This window comes from Poecilia formosa, unplaced genomic scaffold (genome assembly GCF_000485575.1).
Source record: "Poecilia formosa unplaced genomic scaffold, Poecilia_formosa-5.1.2 Scaffold156, whole genome shotgun sequence".
In the NCBI taxonomy this organism is placed as follows: domain Eukaryota; kingdom Metazoa; phylum Chordata; class Actinopteri; order Cyprinodontiformes; family Poeciliidae; genus Poecilia; species Poecilia formosa.
The window spans coordinates 136,873-161,356 of NW_006800095.1; the positions used below are offsets into that span (position 1 = coordinate 136,873).

Here is a 24,484-nt window from a genome sequence, read left to right on the forward strand (position 1 = left end):
AAATGTTGCAATTTTGGTCCCCAATCGAACAAAATCTCCTAGACTATCTGGTCTGTAAACACCCTTACTGGATTCGCCTGTTTTCTGGGATGTTTTTGTCAGTTTTCAGTGTGAGGTCTGGTTTACCCCCTTCTCTTCTCCTATTCCTAATTGTTTAGATTTTGACCTGTATGCTTCGAGTGTCTCAGCCCAAGTTCCCAGGTTTTTCATGGCCGCCTCTCTGCGTTCAGGATGTTCTATGACGAGGAGCTGGAACAGTCAGACCATTTCTACCAAACCCAGCCGCTGATCCTGCAGTTCTGCTATGCCCTCTACAACATGCTGGTGGCCCACTCGGAGTTCGTTTGCTACCTGGTCATCATTATCAACCACATGGTGTCGGCCTCCTTCGTCACCCTGGTTCTCCCCGTCACCATCTTCCTCTGGGCCATGCTGTCAGTGCCGCGGCCCAGTAAACGCTACTGGATGATGGCCATCATCTACACAGAGGTAAAAATCACAGAAAAGGTGATGGATGCATCTCCATGATGTTTCATTTTGTTAGTTTTCTAGATCATCTCGAGGAGGTGAGAGGATTCCTTTAGTGTTTATTTCCGGAAGCTTAAAAAAACTCATCTGTTTCCCCTCCAGGTCACCATTGTTATGAAGTACTTCTTCCAGTTTGGCTTCTTCCCCTTCAACCAGGACAAGATAAACAAAAATAAACCATTTTATCCTCCCAACATCATCGGTGTGGAGAAGAAAGATGGATACGTCCACTATGACTTGATCCAGTTGCTGGCTCTGTTCTTCCACAGGTCCATCCTGAAGGTACCAGCAAATGGAGACATTGAAAGTGTCTTAAATGGTGAAACTGAATTAGACAGAAATGTTTGACTAATACTAAGATATTTACACTAGAAAACAAAAATACTTTTAAAATTTTGTGTTTTTGGAGGTAACTGGTGATCTTTCAGCAACTGGCCTCTTTTTGAGTCTGTATACTCCAGTTAATGAATAATCGATTACTAAATTAGCTGACAATTACTTCAGTAATCAGCTCAATAATTGGTTAATCACAAGTAATCTGATTAATCATTCATTACTGCTCTGCACTGCAAAAATTCCAAGTATTTGTTTGTCTAGTTTCTAGTGCAAATATCTTAGAACACTTAGAATTAAATAAAACTAAGAAATAATTTGTATATATAAGATATAGGAGCTTGTTTTAAGTAAATAATTGCTTAATTTTAGTAAAAATTAAGCAATTATTTTGCATGGGAAAAATATCTTGTAATAAGTGAATAATCTGCCAGTAAAACTAGAACTTTTTCATCAATATTAAGGAATTATTGACTTAACAAGCTCATTCATCTTGCTGAAAAGTTACTTCATTAGTTTTGACTTATTTAAAGCATACCAAGATATTTGCACTAGAAACTAGGCAAACAAGATGTTGTGTTTTTGCAGTGTGTATTACTCTTTCAGTAACTGGCCTCTTTTTGAGTCTAATACTCCAATTAATCAATTACAATTATTTCATTAATCAGTGCTAATTTGAAGTGTCTTCATCCGGTTGCTCTCCTCCTCCTCAGTGTCACGGTTTGTGGGACGAAGACGACACCAAGGAGAAAAAAGAGGCGGCTCATCAGAGTCGGAGCGAATCTGAGGACGAGGGGAGAGACAAAGAGGAGAGCGAGAAGGAGTCGGAGCCGGCCTCATCGCTGATCAACGAGAGGAGAGGCTCCAACCACACCTTGAGGTCCATGACCTTTGGCACCTCCGTTGATTCAGGACAGGTCCAGGTTCAATACCCGCAGCCGCAGACGTACCAGAGGCGGAAAAGCTCCAGTGGAGGCTCGCATGTTTCCTACCGATCTCGAGGTTCTTCTGCAAGATCCAAGAGAGGTGAATCGTCTTATTTCTGCCAGCTTCTTTGCCATCCACACTTATTGACATCTGAGACCAGCATAATCAATCAATCAATCAAGCTTATGTGTAAAGCATATTTCAGCACCAAGGCAGTTCAAAGTGATTTAAATCATAAAAACACAAACTTCACTAACTGAGACAATTGAGAAAACCAGTAAATATTATATTTTGCCACGTTCCATCATTACACATCAAAATGTTGGTTAATCTTTCATTTATTGTGGTTAAAAAGCAACTCTAAACAACTGGGTTTTTAGTCTTGATTTAAAGAAACTCTGTATTTTGGCTGTTCTGCAGGTTTCTGGAAGTTTGCTAAAGGTTTGTATGCTGCTTCTCCATGTTTGGTTCTGGGGATACAGAGCAGAACCAGAAGACCTGAGAGGTCTCGAAGGTTGATACAATATAAGTGGATTATTCTTTACATATCTGAGGTTTTTGGAGTGAAGATCACATTTTCAAACAAATGCAACCTGTATCTGTTTTCCAGTGTGAACTGCAAACAACCTGAAAGTGCCCTGCATGCGCAGTAGAGGGCGCAATAACGTCACACTTAGAAAGTTCAGTGTTTTGCCAACTGCCATGGAGAAGAAGAAGTGCTCAGTGTTTGCGGAAGTAAACATGGATGCTAACGGTGTAGCTTAGCTTACGATTTTGAAATTGTTGTCTGACCGCAGCCGGCATACTAACAACTTAATCCTCATTATAGTCCGCCATGATTGTTGTTTTTCTTACCGCTTGCGCGTTCCAGGACGCAGAGTAGTGACGTTTATCGAGTATCGATGACGTTCAGGTCGGATGATTCGAAAAAAAATCCGACCTGTGTTCAGACTGTCGTGGTCAGATACTCGTCGCATAAGACAAAAAAAAAAAATCGGATCAGGCTGCAGCGATAACGTAATCTGACCAAGTTGTGTGAAAAGTCAGGATTAATAAAACCAAATTATTGACTTTTTAGCGTTAGCATAAGCTTTAACCTGCATGTTTTCCCGTTTCCAGACATGATTTTGAAGATGAAGTCTGTGTCTCATCGTCACGGATCATTAACGGCTCGAAATGTAAATTGCTCCCACAGGAAGTACGGTTTCCCGCCACAGCAGCCACAAGGACGGCAGCCAGGCCAGCGTCCAGCAGAAGACCCGCAAGCAGATGATCGTCGAGAAGCTGAGGGAGCAGCTGCTCAAAGCCAAGGCTTTCGCCATAAAGCGGTATGACGCCGCGCCGTTTCGCAGAAACTGACTCACCGCCTGCTGGTTTCCCGTGGCTCTGCCACATTAGCAGGGCGGGGGTCGGAATATTCCTGTTGAGTGATGCGAGAGACGCATCCCGTCCCGCTAAAACCTTTTACGGCTCTAAGTTTAGACCTTTAATTACGGCTTTCCAGTCAGGCCGCAGCGCCGATCAAAGCTTGTAGTTCTGCTAAATGTAATCATGACGGAGTGAGTGGTTGCCATGCCAACAACAGGAAGTTAGCCCCAATTTCTCATCAGGGTTTGTACAGGTGTTTGAATGCCATTTAAGTTTTCTCAAGCTTGGTAAAGTTCCTGATTTCTGTATAAAACTGCACAACTCTAACATTTGATTAAAAGCTTAAAATTGGAAAACATAATTTACAATGAACAATAGGTTTAGTATTGGTCAATACCAATCAAATGCAGAAAAACAGCACTGAATTGATCTAAACAGTTTATTTAAAAAACAGACACATATGTACTGAAGAGCACATTTATTTTACACCACTAAGGCACATTTAAACACACCAATAAAAACAAAACAACTTTAATTTGTTCAGTCAAATTAGGAGTATAATGTAAAAGAAACTGACAAAAATAACTGTAAAGAATAAACCACAACAAACCTTCTTTCAAATGGTTCAGAAAGTGCAATTAGAAATTCTAAATATAATGTGAAATAAATAATAAAGCATAGAGTTGGACTGAATAGATCAGCTCTTATTGATGGGGAATATTGTTATTATTCCCGATATTGATATATAATTTTTCAGTATCGATCAGATAATTTTCATAACCTGATGAAAAGATAGTCTTTTTTTCCTATCTGAAGTTAAATCAGACTATTTTTTTCTTGTTTTAGATAAAATTATTTCTACTTGCTAAATGCCAGAAAACTTAGCAAGACTATTTTTTTAGATATTTATTTTTGTAACTTTCTTTATTGTGTTTAAGCATTTAATTTAAGCAGAGAGGTCATTTACCTTAACTAGAATTGTTTGGATTGTTTCAGTCTATTGAATATTTATCATAATTAATGCCTCAATGAATTATTCATCGTCTTATTTTTTATATTTACATTAAACATTGTTGTTAAAATTGGGGAATTTTGTTTTGTTCTCAAATTTTGCTATATTTTAGTTTATCTACAATACTACAACAAAACTAATATTAATAATGAGAGAAGCTGAATTAAAAATGTCTTTTTGAGTTAATCTGTGTTGTTTTTATCTCCAGAATTTAAAAACTCACCTTGAAAGTGCTTGAATTTTATTCTGGGGAAAACGTACAAAAGTAGAACAGACCCCAGTTCTCGACTCAGTGATTGATTTTAAATCTGATGGATAACATCTGTTTGGCCCCTGCAGGTTTCTGGAGCTCTACCTTCCCATGAAGCAGTTCTTCTACAACCTGATCCACCCGGAGTACAGCGCCGTCACCGACGTCTACGTCCTGATGTTCCTCGCCGACACCGTCGACTTCATCATCATCGTCTTCGGTTTCTGGGCCTTTGGGGTGAGTTTTAGATTTTAGATTCTCTTTAAATTACAAACACAAAAACTGCTTTTATGTTTGCATTTTTTTAGAATGTCTTCAACATGCATTAGCACAAATTTATAACCAGTTCTAATAACTGAACTGCCATTTATTTTCTTTAGAAATATATATTTTTAATTCATTCATAAATAAATTCCTTGAAGACAAAACTTTTTTTTTTTTAAGAATTGACCTTAATTAACTTCCTAACAATAAATATCAAATACTGTGCAGCTCTACTGGCTGTTTACTCTCTATTTTAAACTATTTTATGCTATCATGGAAAAAAGTTTTGTTGTTGTTTTTGTTTTGTGTTTTTTAAGAATTGGCAGCAAGCATAGATGGATAGACATTTTTTATTTAAATCTTGTGTGGGGGTTGTTTTTGTTTTTGTTCTTTTTTGTTGTTTTTTGGGGGGGGGATGCCGAAAAAGAAAACAAAATAAATAATTTTTTTATTCCATTTGCAAAAATATGGATATTTTGAGTGATCATAAACAAAGTATTAGTTTAAAAAAAAATTCAGCAATGAATCGGTTAGTTTTTCCACAATATTGTTAAAAAGTTGCCAAAACATTATTGATTTATTTTTTCACTATTTATTTAAACTAAGAATAAAAAAAATTCAATTAAACATGAAATGCTGAAAGGGTTTAAGCACAATATAAATAAAATTGCAATAAGGTTAGAAAATGTGATTTAAATGAGCACAAATAAGCAAAAGTATGAAAAGATTGCTATGTTTAGTTTAAAAAGGTGTACGAATTATGTAAAAATTCAAAACTTGATACAATTTTATGCAATTTCCATCAATACAGTGGAAGCCAAACAGCACTAAAAAGTGTCAGATTTATGGAGAAACATTAAATTGACCTTCAGCGTCCTCTTCCTCTTCTTTAGAAACACTCGACGGCGGACATTACGTCGTCTCTGTCGGAGGACCAGGTGCCTGGTCCCTTCCTGGTCATGGTTCTGATCCAGTTCGGCACCATGGTGGTGGACCGGGCCCTCTACCTCAGAAAGACCGTCCTGGGGAAGGTCATCTTCCAGGTCATCCTCGTCTTCGGGATCCACTTCTGGATGTTCTTCATCCTGCCGGGCGTCACGGAAAAGTGAGAGCGTGAACTGACTTCTGATGAAATTCAGCAAAAGTATTTACACCCTTGAACATTTTTCCCAGTTTGGATGTTAACTTTCCTCAAAGGTTCTCTATTTAAAGGTGATTTATTGTGCTTCCTGGAGCAGGTTAGGATATGGCCTATACAAAACATGCACATTACATTTGAGCACAAAATTTGAGCCACTCCCCCCAGCTCAGTGGTCGCAAGCAAATTATACAGCCGTACATCTTTGAAAAGCAGAAGTGGAGCCTCCTGTACACCCAACAAGAATGCATCAAGTAGTTTCTAGATGGTAAATCAACAACAAAACACTTGTCTTTTCCAGTAGCCATTGTACATATCATAGAATTCCGCCTGGGTTGCTAGGTAACGGGCTGGGCTGGGCTGGATTGGGGCTGCTAGGTAACGCTCAGTTCCTGAATGTGACTTAATAAGCAGTAGGTTTTTGAAATGGCAAATTTTCCAGACACCAAAAACCATTAACTCAGTGTTTTTAGAAGAGTTGAGATGGACATGGAAAATGTAAGTTTTGTAGAAGAGGTCCTTAAAGATCCTGGAATATATGTTAGGACTACTGTGGTTATTTTCCTGATAATAGGTCATATCAGCCTTCGTGCCCCTGTGTTCCTCCTCTTCCTCTCTCAGGCGTTTCAGTGAGAACACGGTCGCCCAGATGTGGTATTTTGTCAAGTGCATCTACTTCGGGCTGTCAGCCTATCAGATCCGCTGCGGCTATCCAACCCGGGTCCTGGGAAACTTCCTCACCAAGAGCTACAATTACGTCAACCTCTTCCTGTTCCAGGGGTGAGTTCACACTCTTTAAATCTGAAGATATTGTCTTTGGACCTAAAGGTCCAGAGCTCCAAACTCATTTTCATTTTGGGCCATATCAAAAATCTGAATGTTTTTAAAAGGCCAGGATGCACTGATAAAACCCATTAAACTGTTACAATATCTGTTTGTTTCAGCATTCAGTAAGGGTTTCTTAAAAGAAAGTAATATTGAACATCTTTTGACTCTGGTCAGATCTGAACCGTCAGAGCCACATAAAGACAGTTACAAAGTTGGTCTTCTGTCACCTGAAGAATATTTCCAGGATTAAAGGACGAATGTCCTAGAGAAACTCATCCAGATGTTCATCTTTTGTCACATGAAACAATTTCAAAGCACTTTGATTTGCCTTGTTGCTGAAATGTACAAATGAATTTGACTTGATCTTGAACTGGAGCTCCACACGAATAGTTCAGATTGTAACTTTCCTTCTTTGGTTTGAAGCTTTAAGTCACATTTTTTCTTTTTTCTTAATTGAACAAGCTTCCCCCATAGCTGGAGGAAATGCTTTGTGGGCAGCAAAGTTGGGTTCATGTGTCTGGTTTGCTTGTTCAGTTTCCGCCTGGTGCCTTTCCTGACGGAGCTGCGAGCGGTGATGGACTGGGTCTGGACCGACACTTCCTTGTCCCTGTCCAGCTGGATCTGCGTGGAGGACATATACGCTCACATTTTCATCCTCAAATGTTGGAGAGAATCTGAGAAGGTGTGGCTGTCTCTGTTGCTTGAGCTCAATTCTAACAAGGTTTTTCCTTCCACTTAATTTTCTACCATTGTTTTTGTCATGCAGGAATTTGAGCTGAAATATTATTTTTATTTTTTTTATTATTTTTTTTGTTGAAAAAATTACTTTGTACTTGTCCCTCCAAAATATTAATTTGTCCCTTAATACATTTCCTGCGGTAGTTTTACCAAAGCAAACATAAAGCAGAAAATCAGAAAAACGATTTTCTTCATGTTGTCCCTCTGCAGAGTTCGGGTAGAGTTCCCAAAAATTATACTCAAGTAAAAAACATATGAAACTTTAACAAAAAACTGCAGGTGTGTGTCTGTGTCTGTTGAGTTTTTGGTTAAAACATGTTTGGGTAGAAAATCCAGAAATTTCACTCAAGAGTAGAAATACAACTAAATGTGATAACCAGTTGCCGCTCTCTGCAGAGGTACCCTCAGCCGCGAGGCCAGAAGAAGAAGAAGGTGGTGAAGTACGGGATGGGAGGGATGATCGTGGTGCTGCTCATCTGCATCGTCTGGTTCCCGCTGCTCTTCATGTCGCTGGTCAAGTCTGTGGCCGGCGTCGTCAACGCGCCGCTGGACGTCTCCGTCACAATCACCCTGGCTGGATTCCAGGTACTGAGAGTTTTATCAAATCATAAAAATACCCACAGTCCAGAGCAAACTGGCATGTTTTTCATCATTAAAGATGTCTATAAATCCTTAAAATAAATTATTTTGTTATGCAGAAGGATAATCTCACACTCTATTGAACTCAGACCTTCAATTTGACTGAATTTAAAACATCCGGTTTAGGAAATATTAGTTTTTAATATGTAATTAATATAAAATAAGTGTAGCTTTTTTTTAACTCATAGTTGTTTTGATTGAAGTGTTTTTAGGACAATTATTCCCCTTAGGTGTGAATGCTGTGCAGTTTGCTACAAAAACACAAAATGTAGTGAAATATTTTTCTCTAGTTTCTGGTACACTTGAAATAAGACAAAACTAATTTACAAGTAAATTTTCTGTGAGATGTGAGATTTTTAGTTGGTAATGCCTTGGATGCAGACCAAGACCCAAACCAAACGTCTCTCTGCCTGATTTTCTAACCAAACTGCCAGAGAAATTTAAAAAGAAGCATCAAAACCAAATAAGGTGGATTAGCAAAGATACTTATTCAGGACATTTACTGTGGAATATCATCTCTGCTGCCTGGATACTGAACTGTTAGCATGTCATGAGTCTTATGTCAGAGGCCTCTTCAGATTTGTTGCACCACTGACTGCTACTGCTTTGCTTCCACTGTTACTGGTGTATAAAAAACCCTATGATAAATAGACAAAGGATGCCTAGCCTGGTGGGGGAGCAAGTAAAGCCTGGAGACCCGCCAGGCTGATAAACCACTGGGAGAAACCCTGCTTTATACAATCACTCTGACTTCAGCAAATGAAACCCAGATTTTTCCCAAACTTGCATTTATTTAAAATTCTGTCTCCACAGCCCATCTTCACCATGAGTGCTCAGCAAAAGCAGCTCCACTCTGTGAAAGAGGCCGACTTTGTCGAATTTAAGAGAAAATTCCTATCACTCGATGAAGCCAAAACAAATGTGAGACTATAAACCTACAACATGTTGTGTGTATTATGTGTTTAATGTTGCCGAACTGTTTTCAGTCATTCATCTGTTTAAAGTGAAGCTTGAGTCGATCAGTTTTCATGTCGTTCTGTGGGCAGATGGCCGTGCAGTGGCTGGAGACGTACTTTGCAGAGGATCTGATCATCGCGGAGCTGAAAGGCAGCTCCAACTCTCTGTGGACCATCAGCCCGCCCAGCAGACGCACCCTGATAGATATGTTGGGATCGAAGGACAAAAGGGAGAATGGGGAAGACCAGGAGTTCCTGATAACCGTCTCCTGGACTGTGCAGAGGTAAAATCTGTTACCAAACACAAGCAGAAGTTGGACAGAAACTAGGGGAAAATTATTAAAAATCTCCCCAAATCATTGACAATTTAAATAATTAGGCCTGTCACTTTAACAAATTTTACTGGACAATGAATTATCCTAGAATTTCTAGCAATAAACGATAATATTGTTGTTTTGATTTTCAAGTGATATAATGAAAATGTCCCATTCTCAAATATCAAACTTCAAATTCTAATGAACATTTAACACTGAAAGTGGAAGACATTTTAAATATCTAAAATAAAACAACAAATAAAATGGGTTATGACGTCTCGGAAAACAAAGTTGTTCTTCAACAAAACAAAAACGCCAGACTGAAGGCCAGTAAAAAGAGAGAAAATTTCAAGTAAAGCAAATGGAAATTATTGAGGTTTTTTTTTAATTTAGGGGTGTCCAAAGTGCGGCTCGGGGGCCATTTGTGGCCCTTGGACTGATTTTGTGCGGCCCTCAACTGCAATTCAAAAAATGGGACTAATTTGCCCCATTGAAGCAGATGGAGACGTTTAATTTGTAATCAGGGTAAAAATTGTTACCAATATTTTTTTTTGCAGAGGAAAATGCAAAGTACATCACAAAGGATTCGACTTTTATTAACCAAGTTTAAACAAAAGTTTATCCAGAAGCTGCAACTGAAAAGCCAGATTTGTTGAACCAAAATCAGCTTTTATTCTTTCTTAAACTTGGTTAAATGTAGCAAACATTTTGATAGAAAGTGACCCAGACCCTGTTTTTATTATTGAAAGTAAATTTATTCAAACTGAAAACTGGGTGACTTTCTTTCAATACAACAAACATGCTAAATCAAAGTAGCATTAAGTATCACACTTCTGCCAAAATACTTTGAGAGTAATCTCAGAAATTTTCAAGAAAAGAAAAATCAGTCTTTAGTTTAATATCAGAAATTTTGTAGAAAAAAATGGAAATTTCAAAATTTCAGATGTCGATTGAAAATTTTTCTGGAAAGTTTCTGAGAACAATCACAAAATGTACTCCTTTTTTATATCTACAATGGCCCTAATAAAACATTGTAAAAATTGCTTGGATATTTTGGATCTATGATAAATATCGGGCTTCTTTATTTGCTAGATTTTAGGTTTTTTGGACAGCCCTGTTTTAATTTATGATGCGATTAACTGATTTAATGTTTATTGTGACGGGCCTGGTGAGACCAAACAGGCAACAAGTTCCAGTTTTGCATTTCTCTGAGCCTTCACTTAATGGCGTCTTTCCTTTTTTCTGCTTTTTTTTTTTTTCACGTTCAGAAAGACGAGGCTTAAAGAAAAGTTCCTCATACTTTTTGCTTTCCTCCTCTGTTGCCAGAAACCTCAGTCTTGGTGCCAAATCTGAGATGGCATCTGGGAAAAATGTGATACGTCTAGAGGAAAACACAAAGCGGGATCTTGTGATGCTTCTGAATGGGACAGCCAGTGAGTTAAAAGTGTAAGTTAGCTTCCTTCCCTGCAGGTGGCGCCCTCCTTCCCGCTGCACATGGAATACCTGTTGTAATGAGGGTATTTTCTCTGGATTTTTGCAAACTTTCGAGGAAAATTGGCACTGTTAAGCATAATTAACAGAGTAAAGAACAGCAGTCACTTCCAGTTTTGCTCCAACAAACGGATTGCCAACGCCATGATCTTCTCCTTCTTCTTCTTCTTCTTCTTCTTCTTCTTCTTCTGTGCAGGACGATCCCAGAACTCATTCCCCGCTACATCCGAGCCCCCAGCGACTCTGAAGCCACACCCGTTGAACAGCTCGGTGAGAAAACTCGATCGTCGTGAAATTACAAGGTTACCTGTAAAGCAAGGCTGTTCAAACCGCGGTTCGAGGGCCATTTGCAGCACTTGTACTGATTTTGCCTCTCCGATGACTGAAATTAAATACATTAGGACAAAACTACGACTTTTAAATTAAAATCTACTCAGAAAAATGTAAAAGGCAACACAAAGTGATTATTATGTTTACCACGCTTTCTGGTTCCCTTCTGTTGTCATGGTAACTGGGACCACATCTACTCTAAAGTACGCCTTGATGCACCGAAATCTGCTTTTAATTGCTGTCTTAAAACTTGTCTAAATACAGAAAGTGTTTTCAGATGACTTAAATCTTTTTATTGTTGAGAACAGATTAAATATTTTTTCAGTTTTCTTGAATCGAGCCCAAAATTATAAGTAACCTGTGTGCCAGAGGCGTCCAAACGTTTCGTCATGTTGACCAAAATCAAGACTAAAGTGTTTGCAGGACAAGAAAATAAAACCAAAGCTACAATAAAGTTGTCCAATTTTTTGTTTTTTGTTTGTTTATTGTATAAAACTGATGTTTTTTTATCGTAGATCTAAAACATATTAAAGATTTCTCTGGATTAAAAGAACTAAACCAGATTTTGAATTCTTTTGGGCTCGACTGAACAACTTTATTGGATTATAAGAAAAGAATTTGAGTCATTTTCTTTTAAAGCCCTTTTATAAAGTAAATAAATCGTGAAAAAGACGAATACTTAATTTTTTCCATTGTAAAAAGTTTTTGTCTGTATCTCCGGGATGAATTTGCATCTTTCTTGAATCGTAGTTGGGGGCCACACAAAATCCATCCAGGGGCCACAAATGGCCCCCAGCCCACACTTTGGACACTCCTCCTGTTTGCCTTAAAACCAGTTGAAGTTTTGGATCTACAATCCTGTACTTTAAAAAAATATCTGATTATTTTATTTGTGAAACTAAAATAGTTGATGCTTAATTTATTATTGAGTGTGAAACAAGTGATTTTAGTTTAGAAAAAAACAGAACAAAAAACAGATGCAAATACAGTTAATTCTGAAATAGTTATTTACTTCTACTAAAATGTTTTAACTTGTGGAATTACTGTTAGATTTAAAGTGACTTACCTGTTTCCTTATTATTTATTCGTTTTGTTTTCCTTTCAGGTGAAAACATGTTCGACGTTTCCCTCACTCTGAAGCGAGCCAACAACGAATCTGATCAGATCCAGGAGTGGTGGATCGTGGACCAGCTTAAATACGGACCCTTAGATGACATCGGTACCAAAGGCGAACCGGGTCTGCATATCTACATCTTCAGCGACCAAGTGAGCCCGCCCAGCCTGGGCTTCCTGGCCGGATACGGGTACGCACCGACAAACTGAAACACCTGCGCTCAATCAGAAAACACCTGCGCTCAATCAGAAAACACCTGGGCTCAATCAGAAAACACCTGGGCTCAATCAGAAAACACCTGCGCTCAATCAGAAAACACCTGCGCTCAATCAGAAAACACCTGGGCTCAATCAGAAAACACCTGGGCTCAATCAGAAAACACCTGCGCTCAATCAGAAAACACCTGCGCTCAATCAGAAAACACCTCTGCCTGCAAGTTGTTTATTCTTATTGCATATTTTCAACATCAGTTCCATTCAAAGTGCTTTACCTGATTAGAAGAAAAAAACAACTCAAGCACAACAAACGACAAACTACACTGTAAAATGTTCCAGCTGATATTAATCGAAGGTAGCTCCACACAGGTGAGTTTTCACCCTCAATTTAAATTGGTGAAATATAAAAACACAAAACTGCTATCTTAAAACACAACAATTTAAACATTGCATTTAGTAAAGAGCCATTATTAAAATTTCAATTTATTATGTTACAAAACCAGATCCAAACAGTCTAGATTTAAAGACGTTCGGTTTCTGCTGTTTTTTACTCCACTTAATGATTAATCGATTAGATTAAACTTAAACTGACTTCATTGCCATTGCATGAAGACAGGACAGCAAAATTTGGCTACAAAATGCAACTGCTTGGTTACCGGAATACAAAAAATACTGAAAAACTACGTGACTATTAATATATACTGCTCAAAAAAATGAAGGGAACATTTCACTTTAATTTTGTGTGTGGCTCCAAATCCAGGCCTCCATTGGTTAATAAATTTGATTTCCATTGATGATTTTTGTGTGATTTTGTTGTCAGCACATTCAACTTTGTACAGAACAAAGTATTCAATGAGAATATTTCATTCATTCAGATCTAGGATGTGTTATTTGAGTGTTTTTTTGAGCAGTGTATATATACATATATACAAGTGTCACTAGTGCAGGTGAAAAAACAATCATAATAATAATGTTTTTTTATTTATAATACCCTTTTTACCTTTAGATCTTAAAGGGCAGGAAACAAAGAAAACAAGCAAAAGTAATTAAGTGAATAGCTGCATAAATAAGAGATTAAAACCAAGATGAACCAAAAATGTAGCTAAAAATAAATGATTTAAGGTCTTTTTAAAGCAGTCAGTGGATTATGTTGCCCTCAGTGTCAATTAAACATAATATATGAATTAAAAAAAAACTAGAATAAATATATAAATAATATATTGCTAAACATGTAAAAACAATATTGAACTTTCAGACAGTCTGGTTGGGGATTATTGGTGTTGAGCAATTTGATGGCCCATGATGGGAAATCAGCTGTTATTTCAATAATTGATTAATCGCAATTATTCTGACCAATCCAATTAATTGCAATTAATCGTTTAATGTGAAGGCAGCTGCTTGACACCGGGTCTGACTCTTTCTTTTTGTGCCCGTCTAGAATCATGGGTCTGTACGCCTCCGTTGTTCTGGTCATCGGGAAATTTGTGCGCGAGTTTTTCAGCGGCATCTCGCACACCATCATGTTCGAGGAGCTGCCCAACGTGGACCGCATCCTCAAGCTGTGCACCGACATCTTCCTGGTGCGAGAGACGGGCGAGCTGGACCTGGAGGAGGACATGTACGCCAAACTCATCTTCCTCTACCGCTCGCCAGAGACCATGATCAAGTGGACCCGGGAGAAAACCGAGTGACAAACGGAGGCGACTCGGAGCTTTTCAGGGGAACTGCGAGAGCACAAAACGGCGCTCAGTCGGCCATGATGCCTCGCAGAAACACTGATTTTAACTAAAACTGGTACATTTTACTTGTTAAGGACGAAAAGCAGCGACAGCGATCGAAACTGAGCACAAATCTTCAGCTGCAGAAGTTGTTTCTACTGCTCAGCGTGAAACGTGGCTGCAGCTTTACCGATTTAAGGGCTTTCCACTGACGAGCATGAGCACAGTGAGGACCAGACGAGCTCAGTCCCAGACTCTCCAAACTGGATCTGTCGGATCGGGACCGAGCAATGATGGGAGCACACACAAAAAAAAGTCAGTTAGTGACTGAGAAACATTACATTTCTTTACACAAGGCTCTCTGAAATGAGAAAAAAAGACTTTCTTGCCTTATTTTGTTTGTATGAGAAGAACTGAACCTGCTCAGAATCACACATCTTTCTCAGGAAGAGCCGTTTTCACCGATACGTTTGTGTCGTACCTGTAGGCTTTAACGCATCTAAAAGAATGTGACTGTAGAAAAGGTGAGAACTATTTAAATGGCATGAAATATAAATAGACGGACTGAAGTCAAGTTTGTTTACTGCACATTTGGGAAGGACGGGTGGGGGGAGGGGGGTTTCTTTCACAAGAATAAGATTATTGCCAATCGATTACATCCATTCAATCTGAGTCTTCATCACCCATAAACCCACAGAAAGAAGACAAAACTCTTCCTCACAAAAAAGGGCTGAGAGACACGAGCCCTTTGGTCCAAACTATGCATTAAATAACATTTTAGCATGACTGAAAAACTTAACTATTGCCATGAATAATTTTCAGAACATGTACATACAGGGGGGCCATGTTACCGAAGGGGCCGGGCGCCGAGGAATGACATGTGAAATCGTAGCTGTATATTAAGACGATGTGACAAGATGTGCAAATAAAAGATGTCTTGAAAGGGTTTTTCTTTGGTGCTTTGTTTGGAGAAACGATGATGGAAAACAGCTGCAGCATTTAGAGGCCACACTACAAAAACACCAAATCCGACCAGGTACGTCTGTCTGGTTTCTACTGCAAATATCTTGACAAACTTGAAATAAGACAAAACTAAGAATGTTATAAATATGAAAAAGAGAGAAGATATATGAGGAGAGAGTTTGAAAGTTTTAAGGAAAAGGTTACTTTATTAGATACTTTGAGGAAGAATTTGGGGAGTAAAATACAAAGTTATTCGATTTGTAAAGAAAACTAAATTATTTCATGGAATTTGATTATAGTAGGTGTGTTTGTGAATGTGTATGATAACTAGATGTTATGTATAATTGTATTTGTGTGTATATATATATATATAGAGAGAAGATATATATTTATATATATGGGAGAGAGAGAGAATCACGAACAACACTCCATACCAGTAGGTGGCGGTAATGCTGCTAAAAGTTTGTTGCCAACCGCCAGTAAAACCAAGAAGACAAAACTAGCTTGCAAGTAACTTTTATGAAAGAAACGAACTTGTTTTAAGAAAATAATTCCTTCATATTTATGAAAAAGTACTACTACTATTGGCAGATTATTTCATATAACATGGGAAAATGTCTCGTTATACTGAAATAATCTGCAGATGAAATTAGTACTTTTTAAATCAATATTAAGGAATTGGCTCTTATGTTTTGCTTAAAAGTTACTTGTAAGTTTTGTTTTATCACTAGAAACTAAACCAAAAATACTTGGTAAAATTCTGTGTTGTACCCATGTGGGAAGATTTTTCCTTTTTGTTCATATAGAGGAGATTTAAAGAGCGATATGTCAATTAAGGAGGAAAACGCCAGGAGTAGCAGCTTGGAGACCTAGCAAGCCAGCATCTTCTGGAGGGCCTTAAAAGCTCTCCTTGGTGAGTCCAGTTTCTCTGCTTATCCACCACACACTTCCAAAATAATATGTCTAGTTTCTGGTCAAATATCTTAGTACACTTTAAATAAGTCAAAACTAACTTACAAGTAAATTTACACCAAGATCCAGAGTGCATTTGGAAAAAATAAAATAACATGATCTCCTCTCTAGTAAGGAATGTAAACAAAATAAGCTCCAGTCAAGTAGTAGAAGGATATCCTGTACCGTAAATAAACATATTCTTAAAACTGGATTTCATGTTTTCATTAGCTGTGAGGACTTTTCATCAAAATTATCTAAAATTAGCATTTGAACTGCATCACTGTGAGTATAATAAATGTGAGTTCCACTTTTTTAAACTGAACTAGTGAATTAAATTAACTGTTCAATGATTTCTTAAAGAACCTGAGGCACAGCTGTACTTTTAAAATATCTGTTTTTGAAGCAACTAAACTGTGGAAAAGACTAATAGGATTTTTCATAATAGAAAAAAACTTTCCTTGGATTAACTCTCGTTTCCTCCTAATGCTCGGCTGCAGTCGCTTACTGCAAACACATTAAATCTGACTTCTACAGACAGAAAGCATTAACCTCATCAGGGATGGAAAGCTGTTCTGGGTCTGCCGTTAGACTCCGACTGATGTGGAAAATCTGCTCAATACTTAAAGGAAGCGAAACACATCAAGAGCCTTCGAGGGCCACAAAACAGGTTTATTGAGAAGTGTGCAAAGTTTGGGAATCTGGTTGAGGAGTAAACAGGAAATGATGGGGAAAAGGAATAAATAAAAAATGTAAACAGCCACAATAAGCCTGATATCAGATAATGTATAAACACATCATGGTCCCATTTTTGTGTTTTCCATTTAAGTCTCTCTGATTTATACATTGCAAAAAAAAGATAGCGGTACACACAGGACTATATTTCTTTATTTTAAGGTAGCACACACCTCGAAGTAGAAGAACAAACTTAGCGTATATTTTGATTATTATTGTAATCACTGATGCTGAGACAACAGGGTCGTTCTAGAAGATTCTTAAATGCATCATATTTGACTTTGCATGACCATGTTTTTGATTTTATTGTTTTTAAACATGCATTATTACCAGTGTGATTGCATATTGCTTCAGTATCGTTCCCAGCAGCCGTGAATACTGAATAAATTATCTCTGTACAAATAAAACACCTATCCACTGAGCCAGTCGCGTTTAGAGTATTTTTATAGTTATTAATCTACCCACAAACAATAACAGCAAAATGTACAGCTTCACCGAGACGACACAAAACAGAACAGGTTCCTACGCCAGGCAGAAGAACAAACTTAAGAGGCCCGATATTCTCTTCTGCCGCACCGGCTGGAACCGTTTGGGTTTTTTACCAGCTTGTTAGAGATCAAACAGGCCAACGTCCGGGTTGAAAAGGTTCTGAACCCAGAGGAGGTTCTGGTGGCGACCGGTTAACACAACCCGCCCTCGTACTCGTCATCCTCCTCGTCCTTTGCAGCTGAAGGTGCCCCGCCGGCGCCACCCTGTGGCGCAGCGGCAGCCTTCTTCTTCTTCCCTCCTCCTCCAGGGACTTTCAGGGAAATGGCCAGTTTGGCGTACTGGAAATACAGAAAAGGAATTTAAGAAAATATCTTTGTAATTACCACATAAACTGTGAGACAATGTCATGAACTAGATCAACCTTTAAAGAGAATTAAAGGTATTATAACTGTAGGAACAATCTTATTAACTCATTATATACATATTTATATTACAGACACTTTCTAATTTCATTTTTGTGTTTCAGTGACAATAAATTAGGCAACTTTGTAAAATAAAGTTGTAGAAACAATTACAGTTTACAGATGTAACACTATATAATCATCATTTTACAAGTTTACATTGTAAAACAATGTAACTCGTAACCGGTGATGAAAAAGTAACTTTAATCGGATTACTGTTTACTCCTAACTTAGTTAGATTACAAGTTACTTTATTAGAGACTTTCAGCACCTGCTGACAACAACCTCAATATAAAAATTACATTGAGTTTAGCCAATACTTACTTAATTGCAAGTTATTTTTTAATGGTAATTAATGCAGTCTTATTGTTACATTGTAATAGTCTTTACACAATGTTACAATGTAGAACTGCAACGAACAATTTTATTGATTATTCTATTTATTATTCTGACGCTTGGTCCATTAATTGTGTAAAAAATGCATGTTTTTCATTTACTCACAGAAGAAAACTAAATCTAATTGTTAATCGAACATTCGTGTTTACAAATGCTATTCAAGTCATGGAGACAGATTTGTACCCAGATTTTTATTGGTAAAATTTAAACTTGTGTGTAGTTTTCCTTCCACTTCTCAATTACACCTTACTTTGTGCAAAAGTAAAAGTTATGTGAAACGCCGTGAGGATACCGAGTACTCACGTCGTTGTCCATGTACTTCAGTAGAGGGGAGTTGCACACACGGTAGACCTGATCCTCGTCCTGCTCGTCGTAGCCCTGCAGCAGCGTCTCCATGGCAACGCAGTCTTCACTTCCGCTGTAGCCGGGCAGACTGGCGGAGACGCAACGCTTTATACAACCAGCACCTTGGCTAATGAACGTAAAGTTAAAGATGACGGCGGAGCGTTCCCGTACCTGTAACTCTCCCGGACACATTTATCAGCCGCCACAAAGTCGCCGCGGTGAAGATGGACCAGAACCTGGGCCGTCGTTTTCTGAAGCATCAGAACATTAGATCAGGAGGTCGGGTCAGCGATAGGGACTCAATTAGTTAACACTCTGAGTTTTAATTGGTCGCTTTAAACTGAGTTCATGTAAAGAAAAGAGGGAAGGAAGAATTCATGACAAAACCAAGAATTTATCAAAAAACTAAAAGATTTCTGACAAAAAGAAGGAAGGAACAAACTCTGTAACTCTTTTCTATCTTAACAGATAACTGATCAGTTATCTGTTCAGTTATCTGATCCTGAAGGGAAAGCAGTTCTGCCTGCTTTCCCTTCAGGATCAGACATGGTCAATCCAGAACCAGAACCTGAGCAGACCCACCTTGAAACACATGGGGAAGTTCTCAATCTCTTTGTACATGTTCTTCTCTTTCTGCAGAGCGACTGCAGCGTCATCCAGCCTGTTTAAAATAAATAAAATAATCACTTTTCAATCATAATCACATTATCTACTCTACATCGCAACCACCATGTAGGTTAGTAATTTCTAGGGCTGTGTAATAATATCGATTTTGCGATATATATCAATATTTTCTTTCCTAGAAAAAAACTCGATATTCATCCACAAGTATCGTAACATCCATCTGTCGCCTTGCTCACTCACTGCTTGCTTCGCCGGGAGAGTGATTAGGTCATCAGGCTTAGAGTGATTCCTTCAGATATAAGTGTCAAGGTTAAAAAGGTATCAAACTATTCAGAGCAGGTTATTGGTGCACTTTTACTTTACAAATGCATGTAAGCTACAGTTTGTACTGTTTCAATTAAAAGAAACATGTTTTCTCACCACTTCTTTGATTCATTTTATCCAGCTGTCGACTTTAAGTCTGTGTCCATGTCCAACCAGAGCCAGGTATTGTGTAGTTGGTGCTTTTAATCAGTTTTCAGTTAAATTAATTCAATGCAACTCTATAACAGTCACAAAATGTCACCAAAATCACTCTGTCCCTCTAAAATCTTTCAGAAAATCGCAAAAGCGTATTGAATTGTATCGTTTGCTGGATATCACAATATATATCGCATCGTGAGCAGAATATCATGTATCACTACAGCCCTAGTAATTTCAACACATCATCATCATTTCCAGGCATATTTTCAAACTTTATGCATCACCTAAACAGATAGTTTTAAAAAGTGGGATGGAAAAATGTGTCTTTAACTTGGTTGTGTGATAATTCTGCACAATAATTGCGCACATTTAGATATTTTCCTAAAAAAGGCAACAAAAAGGCTTATTTGAGCACTATAGTTGGTAATTAATAAAAAATAATCCTCAAAAATAACACTAATTGTGTTAAACAATCCAGTGGAAAATTACAACCAAATAATCTTTCACCTTTTCAACCTGACCAGCAGCCTGGAGGCTTTTCCCAGCAGCTCCACTGCCTGACGCAGACGGTCTTCATTCTGCAAATGTCGCACCACGATGTCGTTAAGCAACAGCATAATAACCAATAAAGCTGAATTATTCAACTTTTAAAGAAATTCTCACCTCAAATACACCTGCCGCCTTCTGGTAAAGGTCAACAGCTTTCTCTAGATTTATGGGCTCTATGAGTCTGAGGAGGAAAAATGTGTTTTAGTTCACAGGAAAATCAGCTGTTTGCACCGTTTGTTTTTATGACCAGAAGCTAAAATGCTGCGGTGCTTTACAAAGGTTCTCATATCTGTTAAGTTTTTCTCATTTTAAGGTGCTACAGTCACAGACCTCGGCGTATTTTAATGTTTTTATCTGGCACACAAACAAAAAGTGTTGCAAAACTGTGAAATTTATTAGTTTTCAAAATATTTTGCAAATAAAAATTAATACAATTTGTACTCTGATAATCCTAAATAAACTCCAGAACAACCAAACACATTCAGGATTCACCTAATTATTAATAGTAATAATTACATTATTAATAATAATTTAAAAAAAGACTTATAGAGTTAGAACAATTAGGGTTGCAAATAATTATCTTAGTAATCCATTAGTCTATTGATTAATCGATTAATCGGATGAAGAATTGCACATTCTTCATATTTTTCATTTAATCACTTAAGTCTTTTTTTATACATTAGAAATGCATTCAAATATGGAAATAAACAAATAATTCAGTTCCTTTTTAAATAAGAAAATAAACATTTTATTGCCTGAAATGCAACAATATTGCATTTTGTTAGTGAATTTAAACCAGGTGAAGTTAAAACTAAGTGCCACTTGATGAATTTTGGGTAAAACATTCAAGTTTTTATGTTAAATGCAAAAACTATATACATTTTGTACAATTTTGATTTAATTACTGCTCTGGTTATGTTGTTCTTTCAGCAAATGGTCTCTTTTTGAGTCCGATTAATCGCGATTAATTGATTACTAAATTAGTTGACGATTACTTTAATAGATTAATCCATTCAGCCCTACAGACAATCTCTTCATGAGGCTGTTATGTAATATAATTACAGTGTCTTCAATAAGAGGCTTCTTCTGAAGAGCTGTAATGCAGACTGCTACAGGAGATCCTTCCAGAAGCTCTTTAGAGAAAACTACACAAGTTACAAAACATTTAATTTACCTTCAAGATAAATGAAGTATATTTTAAATTAACTGAGTTAAATTTTCAGGCATCAAGTCTTTAAGGGCTGGAATTTAAAACCTTTGCATCAAAGGTGTCGTCGTAATGCGGCAAACAACGATGAAAACCAGAGTGTCAGCTGACTGTTTATCATGTAAGTTAACTCTTGTGCTTCTCTAAAGAGAAAATGGTGTTGGTTTTACTTTCCGGCCCGATCCAAGGCCATGGCGGCAGTGTCAGGAGTCCCGTTCTCCATGTACATCATGCAGGCTTTCTCTATGTACTGGATGGCCTCTGGCATTTTCTTTTGCTCCTGTTGTAACAAGGCAGGTTAATCCACACTGGATAAATATCGCTTTCCAGTGGATCCTGCCAGCACTCACCTTCATCATCATCCCTGCCTGCTCAATAGCCCTGAGGAAGAGGAGGGCAGTTAGAGACAAGACGAACGGCGGGTTTCATGTTTGCAGCGGGTTAAATATAATTAATGATACTTACTTTGCAGCATGAAAGAGTCTGTAGATCAAGTTAAGGAAACGTGGAGAACATGCTTAAAATGGACATTAAACAGTGGCAGATTTATCTTTGCTTTTAATTACAACAGGAAAAATTAAAAATCTTACCAAGTATTTTTGATCTGGTTACTGGGGCAAATATCTTAGTGAAATTGAAATAAGACAAAACTAACTTACAAGTTACTTCTCAGCAAGACATAGGAGCTTGTTTTAAGTAAATAATTAACTGATATTGATTTAAAAAGTATTAGTTCCATTGGCAGATTATTTCACTTATAAAATGGGAAAGAAATTTTGTCATAAGTGAAATAATCTGAACTTTTTTATTAATATTAAGTAAATATTGACTTAAAACAAGCTCATTTATCTTGCTGAAAAGTTCCTTGCGAGTTAGTTTTGTCTCATTTTAAGTGTACTAAAACATTTGAACAAAGAACTAGACCGTATGTGTCAAACCGAAACAAAACTGTCCGTGAAATGGTCAAATTAACAAAAAAGATGCAGTGCTTTCTGAAAAGAAAACAAGTTCATATTAATTTAGAAACAACAATTCCAATGTTTTAACTCAGGAAGATTCAGAAATCAATATTTGGTGGAATAACCAGTTGGTTCAATGGGGTTCAGTGCTGTGGGCTCTTCTTTATGCTGTCCAGGTCAGCATAAAGCTGACAAATACGGGATGAGTGAAAAAATAATCAAACTTTGACAGAAAACCTTTAAAAAACCTGGAGAACAATTTGTTAGCAACTGTGTGAAGTTCTACAGAAGTATAGAGAAAGATCTGGGTGATTAATGGCAGCAGAGCGTAGATAAATGAGCTGTGGTGTAAAACTTTAAACATGGTTTTGTTTGTAATGGGTCTTAAATGCCATCTGCAGGATACGTCTTGTTTTCTGTGTGGTACTCAGCTTCCTTCAGGTAGGCATCCTTAGCTTGATCATACTGCTTTGCGTTCTTGAAGCAAACAGCTGCAAACAAAAGACCAACACACAGCCAGTTTACTATAAACTCGTTAAAAACCTTCTCTCTCTCCAGGTATAAAACCGGGTTTATGATCTGTGTTACCTGCTTTGGCGTACTCTGATGCCGCACTGTCAAAGTCAGGTTTCCATTTTGTCAGACTCGTCTTTAAGCTACAACATTAAAATAATGAATTAACAACAATCAGGCTAAGCAACCATGATAAGAAAATACTAATACTGAGAATAAGTGTCTATTAAATGTTTATTAATGTCGCAGTATTATGTAGGGAAGCTGCTACGGTGGCCTTACAGCAGCTAGCTACATCAACATAAACTGCTGCTAGCTCCGCGGATAAACCTCCTCATTTCTGCCGTTTCTCACCATTTCTCCGCTTTAGCGATGTGTTCGTGGGCTTCGTTTATCTTCTGAGCTGCCATCCCGACGCTCTTCAACGGTCCTGGTATCGATAATAATCCCGTGAATGTTGCTCCCGTCTGTGTTTGGATTAACAGGAACTCCTCCTCAACAGAAACGTCATTGGATGTCGCAGCCTACGGGTGCCGCGGAGGACAAACGTCTGCGCGAGAACGAATGCAACGTGAAAGTTGAGGAGAAGCATGAATATTTAAATCAAAGTTAAAAAAAATACATAAATAAAGAAACAAAAAAATAAATACAAATAAAGAAAGAAATGTAAAGAAACGGATTAGGGGCACTGGGGAAAAAATCAGATATTTTTTCTCTGAATTTTGACCTTTTTTCATAATTCTTGTATTAAAGTCTGAATTTTATCTCAGGCATCCCGACCCCACTGAGGGACAAGGGTGTTCAGAAAATGGATGGATGGATGGATTTTATCTCAGGCATCTATCTGACTATAATCTAAGACTTTTGATTTTATTCTGAGAATTGTAACCTTAATCTCAGAATTTTTACTTTTTTTCATCTCTAAATTCAGCCTTCAATGTCAAATTTCTGATTTTAATATCAAAATCCTGACTTTTTCCTCAGAATTTTTACTTTTTTTCCATCTCAGATTTCAAACTTTTACCTCCAAATTCTGACTTTAATCTTGGACTTATGATTCTACTCAGAATTTTAACTTTTTTTCAGAATTGTGCCTCTTTAATCTCAGAATTTTTAGTTCTTTCTATCTTAGATTTCAAACTTTTTTTCTCACAATTTAGACTTTTGTTATCACAGTTCTGGGAATTAAGTCAGACTTTTATATCTGAATTCTGACTTCAATCTCAGATTTCTGATAATAATGGGGCACAGAACAAAATAATGAAACAAAAAAAGACAATATTTAATTGTTTAATATATTGTGAGCCACAGAGTCACTTGCGCCTCCAGAGCTTCAGGTTTCACAGATGAAGACTGTGATCCTATCTCAGTATGACTGAAGCTAAAATATCAACAGCTTAATTTTCAATTCAATTGATATAGTAAAACTGAGTAGAGACCAATTAGTTACAGTTTCTGTGTCAGCGCATATAATAACAATTTGATTTAGTAGTAGGTCTTCTGCACAGGGGCCATAAAATGGATCAAGACAAATTCTACAAGGGCACTGGCCCCTGGCGGTCCCCATCTAGGACCGCAATGGGTAAAGCTCCCTGAGACACTACGGTTTCAGGGTTTATCTCCGACACAAACATTATCAGATGCAAAGAAATGAAATGCCAACCGCT

The 24,484-nt window shown here is 37.5% G+C and overlaps 2 protein-coding genes and 1 long non-coding RNA gene across 13 annotated transcripts in view; 1 reads left to right on the forward strand and 2 right to left on the reverse strand.

The window, feature by feature from the left end:
- Positions 1-15,111, forward strand: part of piezo2b (piezo-type mechanosensitive ion channel component 2b) — a 126,443-nt gene extending 111,332 nt beyond the window's left edge. For all 10 annotated transcript variants that reach the window (XM_016677433.1, XM_016677438.1, XM_016677435.1 and 7 more), the window contains 15 exons: positions 231-489; positions 631-810; positions 1,575-1,887; positions 2,984-3,116; positions 4,508-4,655; positions 5,576-5,787; positions 6,442-6,600; positions 7,183-7,330; positions 7,783-7,971; positions 8,839-8,946; positions 9,072-9,265; positions 10,622-10,741; positions 10,983-11,056; positions 12,222-12,420; positions 13,884-15,111. In XM_016677433.1, the coding sequence (XP_016532919.1) occupies positions 231-489; positions 631-810; positions 1,575-1,887; positions 2,984-3,116; positions 4,508-4,655; positions 5,576-5,787; positions 6,442-6,600; positions 7,183-7,330; positions 7,783-7,971; positions 8,839-8,946; positions 9,072-9,265; positions 10,622-10,741; positions 10,983-11,056; positions 12,222-12,420; positions 13,884-14,136 (2,689 nt within the window). In that variant the 3' untranslated portion in view covers positions 14,137-15,111. The remainder of the gene's footprint in view (positions 1-230; positions 490-630; positions 811-1,574; positions 1,888-2,983; positions 3,117-4,507; positions 4,656-5,575; positions 5,788-6,441; positions 6,601-7,182; positions 7,331-7,782; positions 7,972-8,838; positions 8,947-9,071; positions 9,266-10,621; positions 10,742-10,982; positions 11,057-12,221; positions 12,421-13,883) is intronic.
- On the reverse strand, positions 1,559-3,352 carry LOC107837597 (uncharacterized). Of its 2 annotated transcripts, none has more exons than XR_001663635.1 (3): positions 3,153-3,352; positions 1,736-1,869; positions 1,559-1,644 (listed from the first exon to the last, which is right to left on the reverse strand). It is a non-coding gene; the product is annotated as an uncharacterized LOC107837597 (long non-coding RNA). The 2 variants fall into 2 exon arrangements; XR_001663636.1 differs by lacking the exon at positions 3,153-3,352 and adding an exon at positions 2,644-3,002.
- Positions 15,112-16,728: 1,617 nt separating the features above from the next.
- Positions 16,729-23,345, reverse strand: napgb (N-ethylmaleimide-sensitive factor attachment protein, gamma b). The gene is made up of 12 exons (XM_007564178.2): positions 23,172-23,345; positions 22,893-22,960; positions 22,711-22,795; positions 21,811-21,828; positions 21,696-21,726; positions 21,516-21,625; positions 20,253-20,319; positions 20,097-20,167; positions 19,086-19,164; positions 18,675-18,754; positions 18,462-18,591; positions 16,729-17,639 (listed from the first exon to the last, which is right to left on the reverse strand). Exons 1-12 carry the CDS (start codon positions 23,225-23,227, stop codon positions 17,493-17,495), a joined length of 942 nt encoding a protein of 313 aa, XP_007564240.1. The 5' UTR covers positions 23,228-23,345; the 3' UTR covers positions 16,729-17,492.
- Between the last annotated feature and the right edge of the window lie 1,139 nt (positions 23,346-24,484).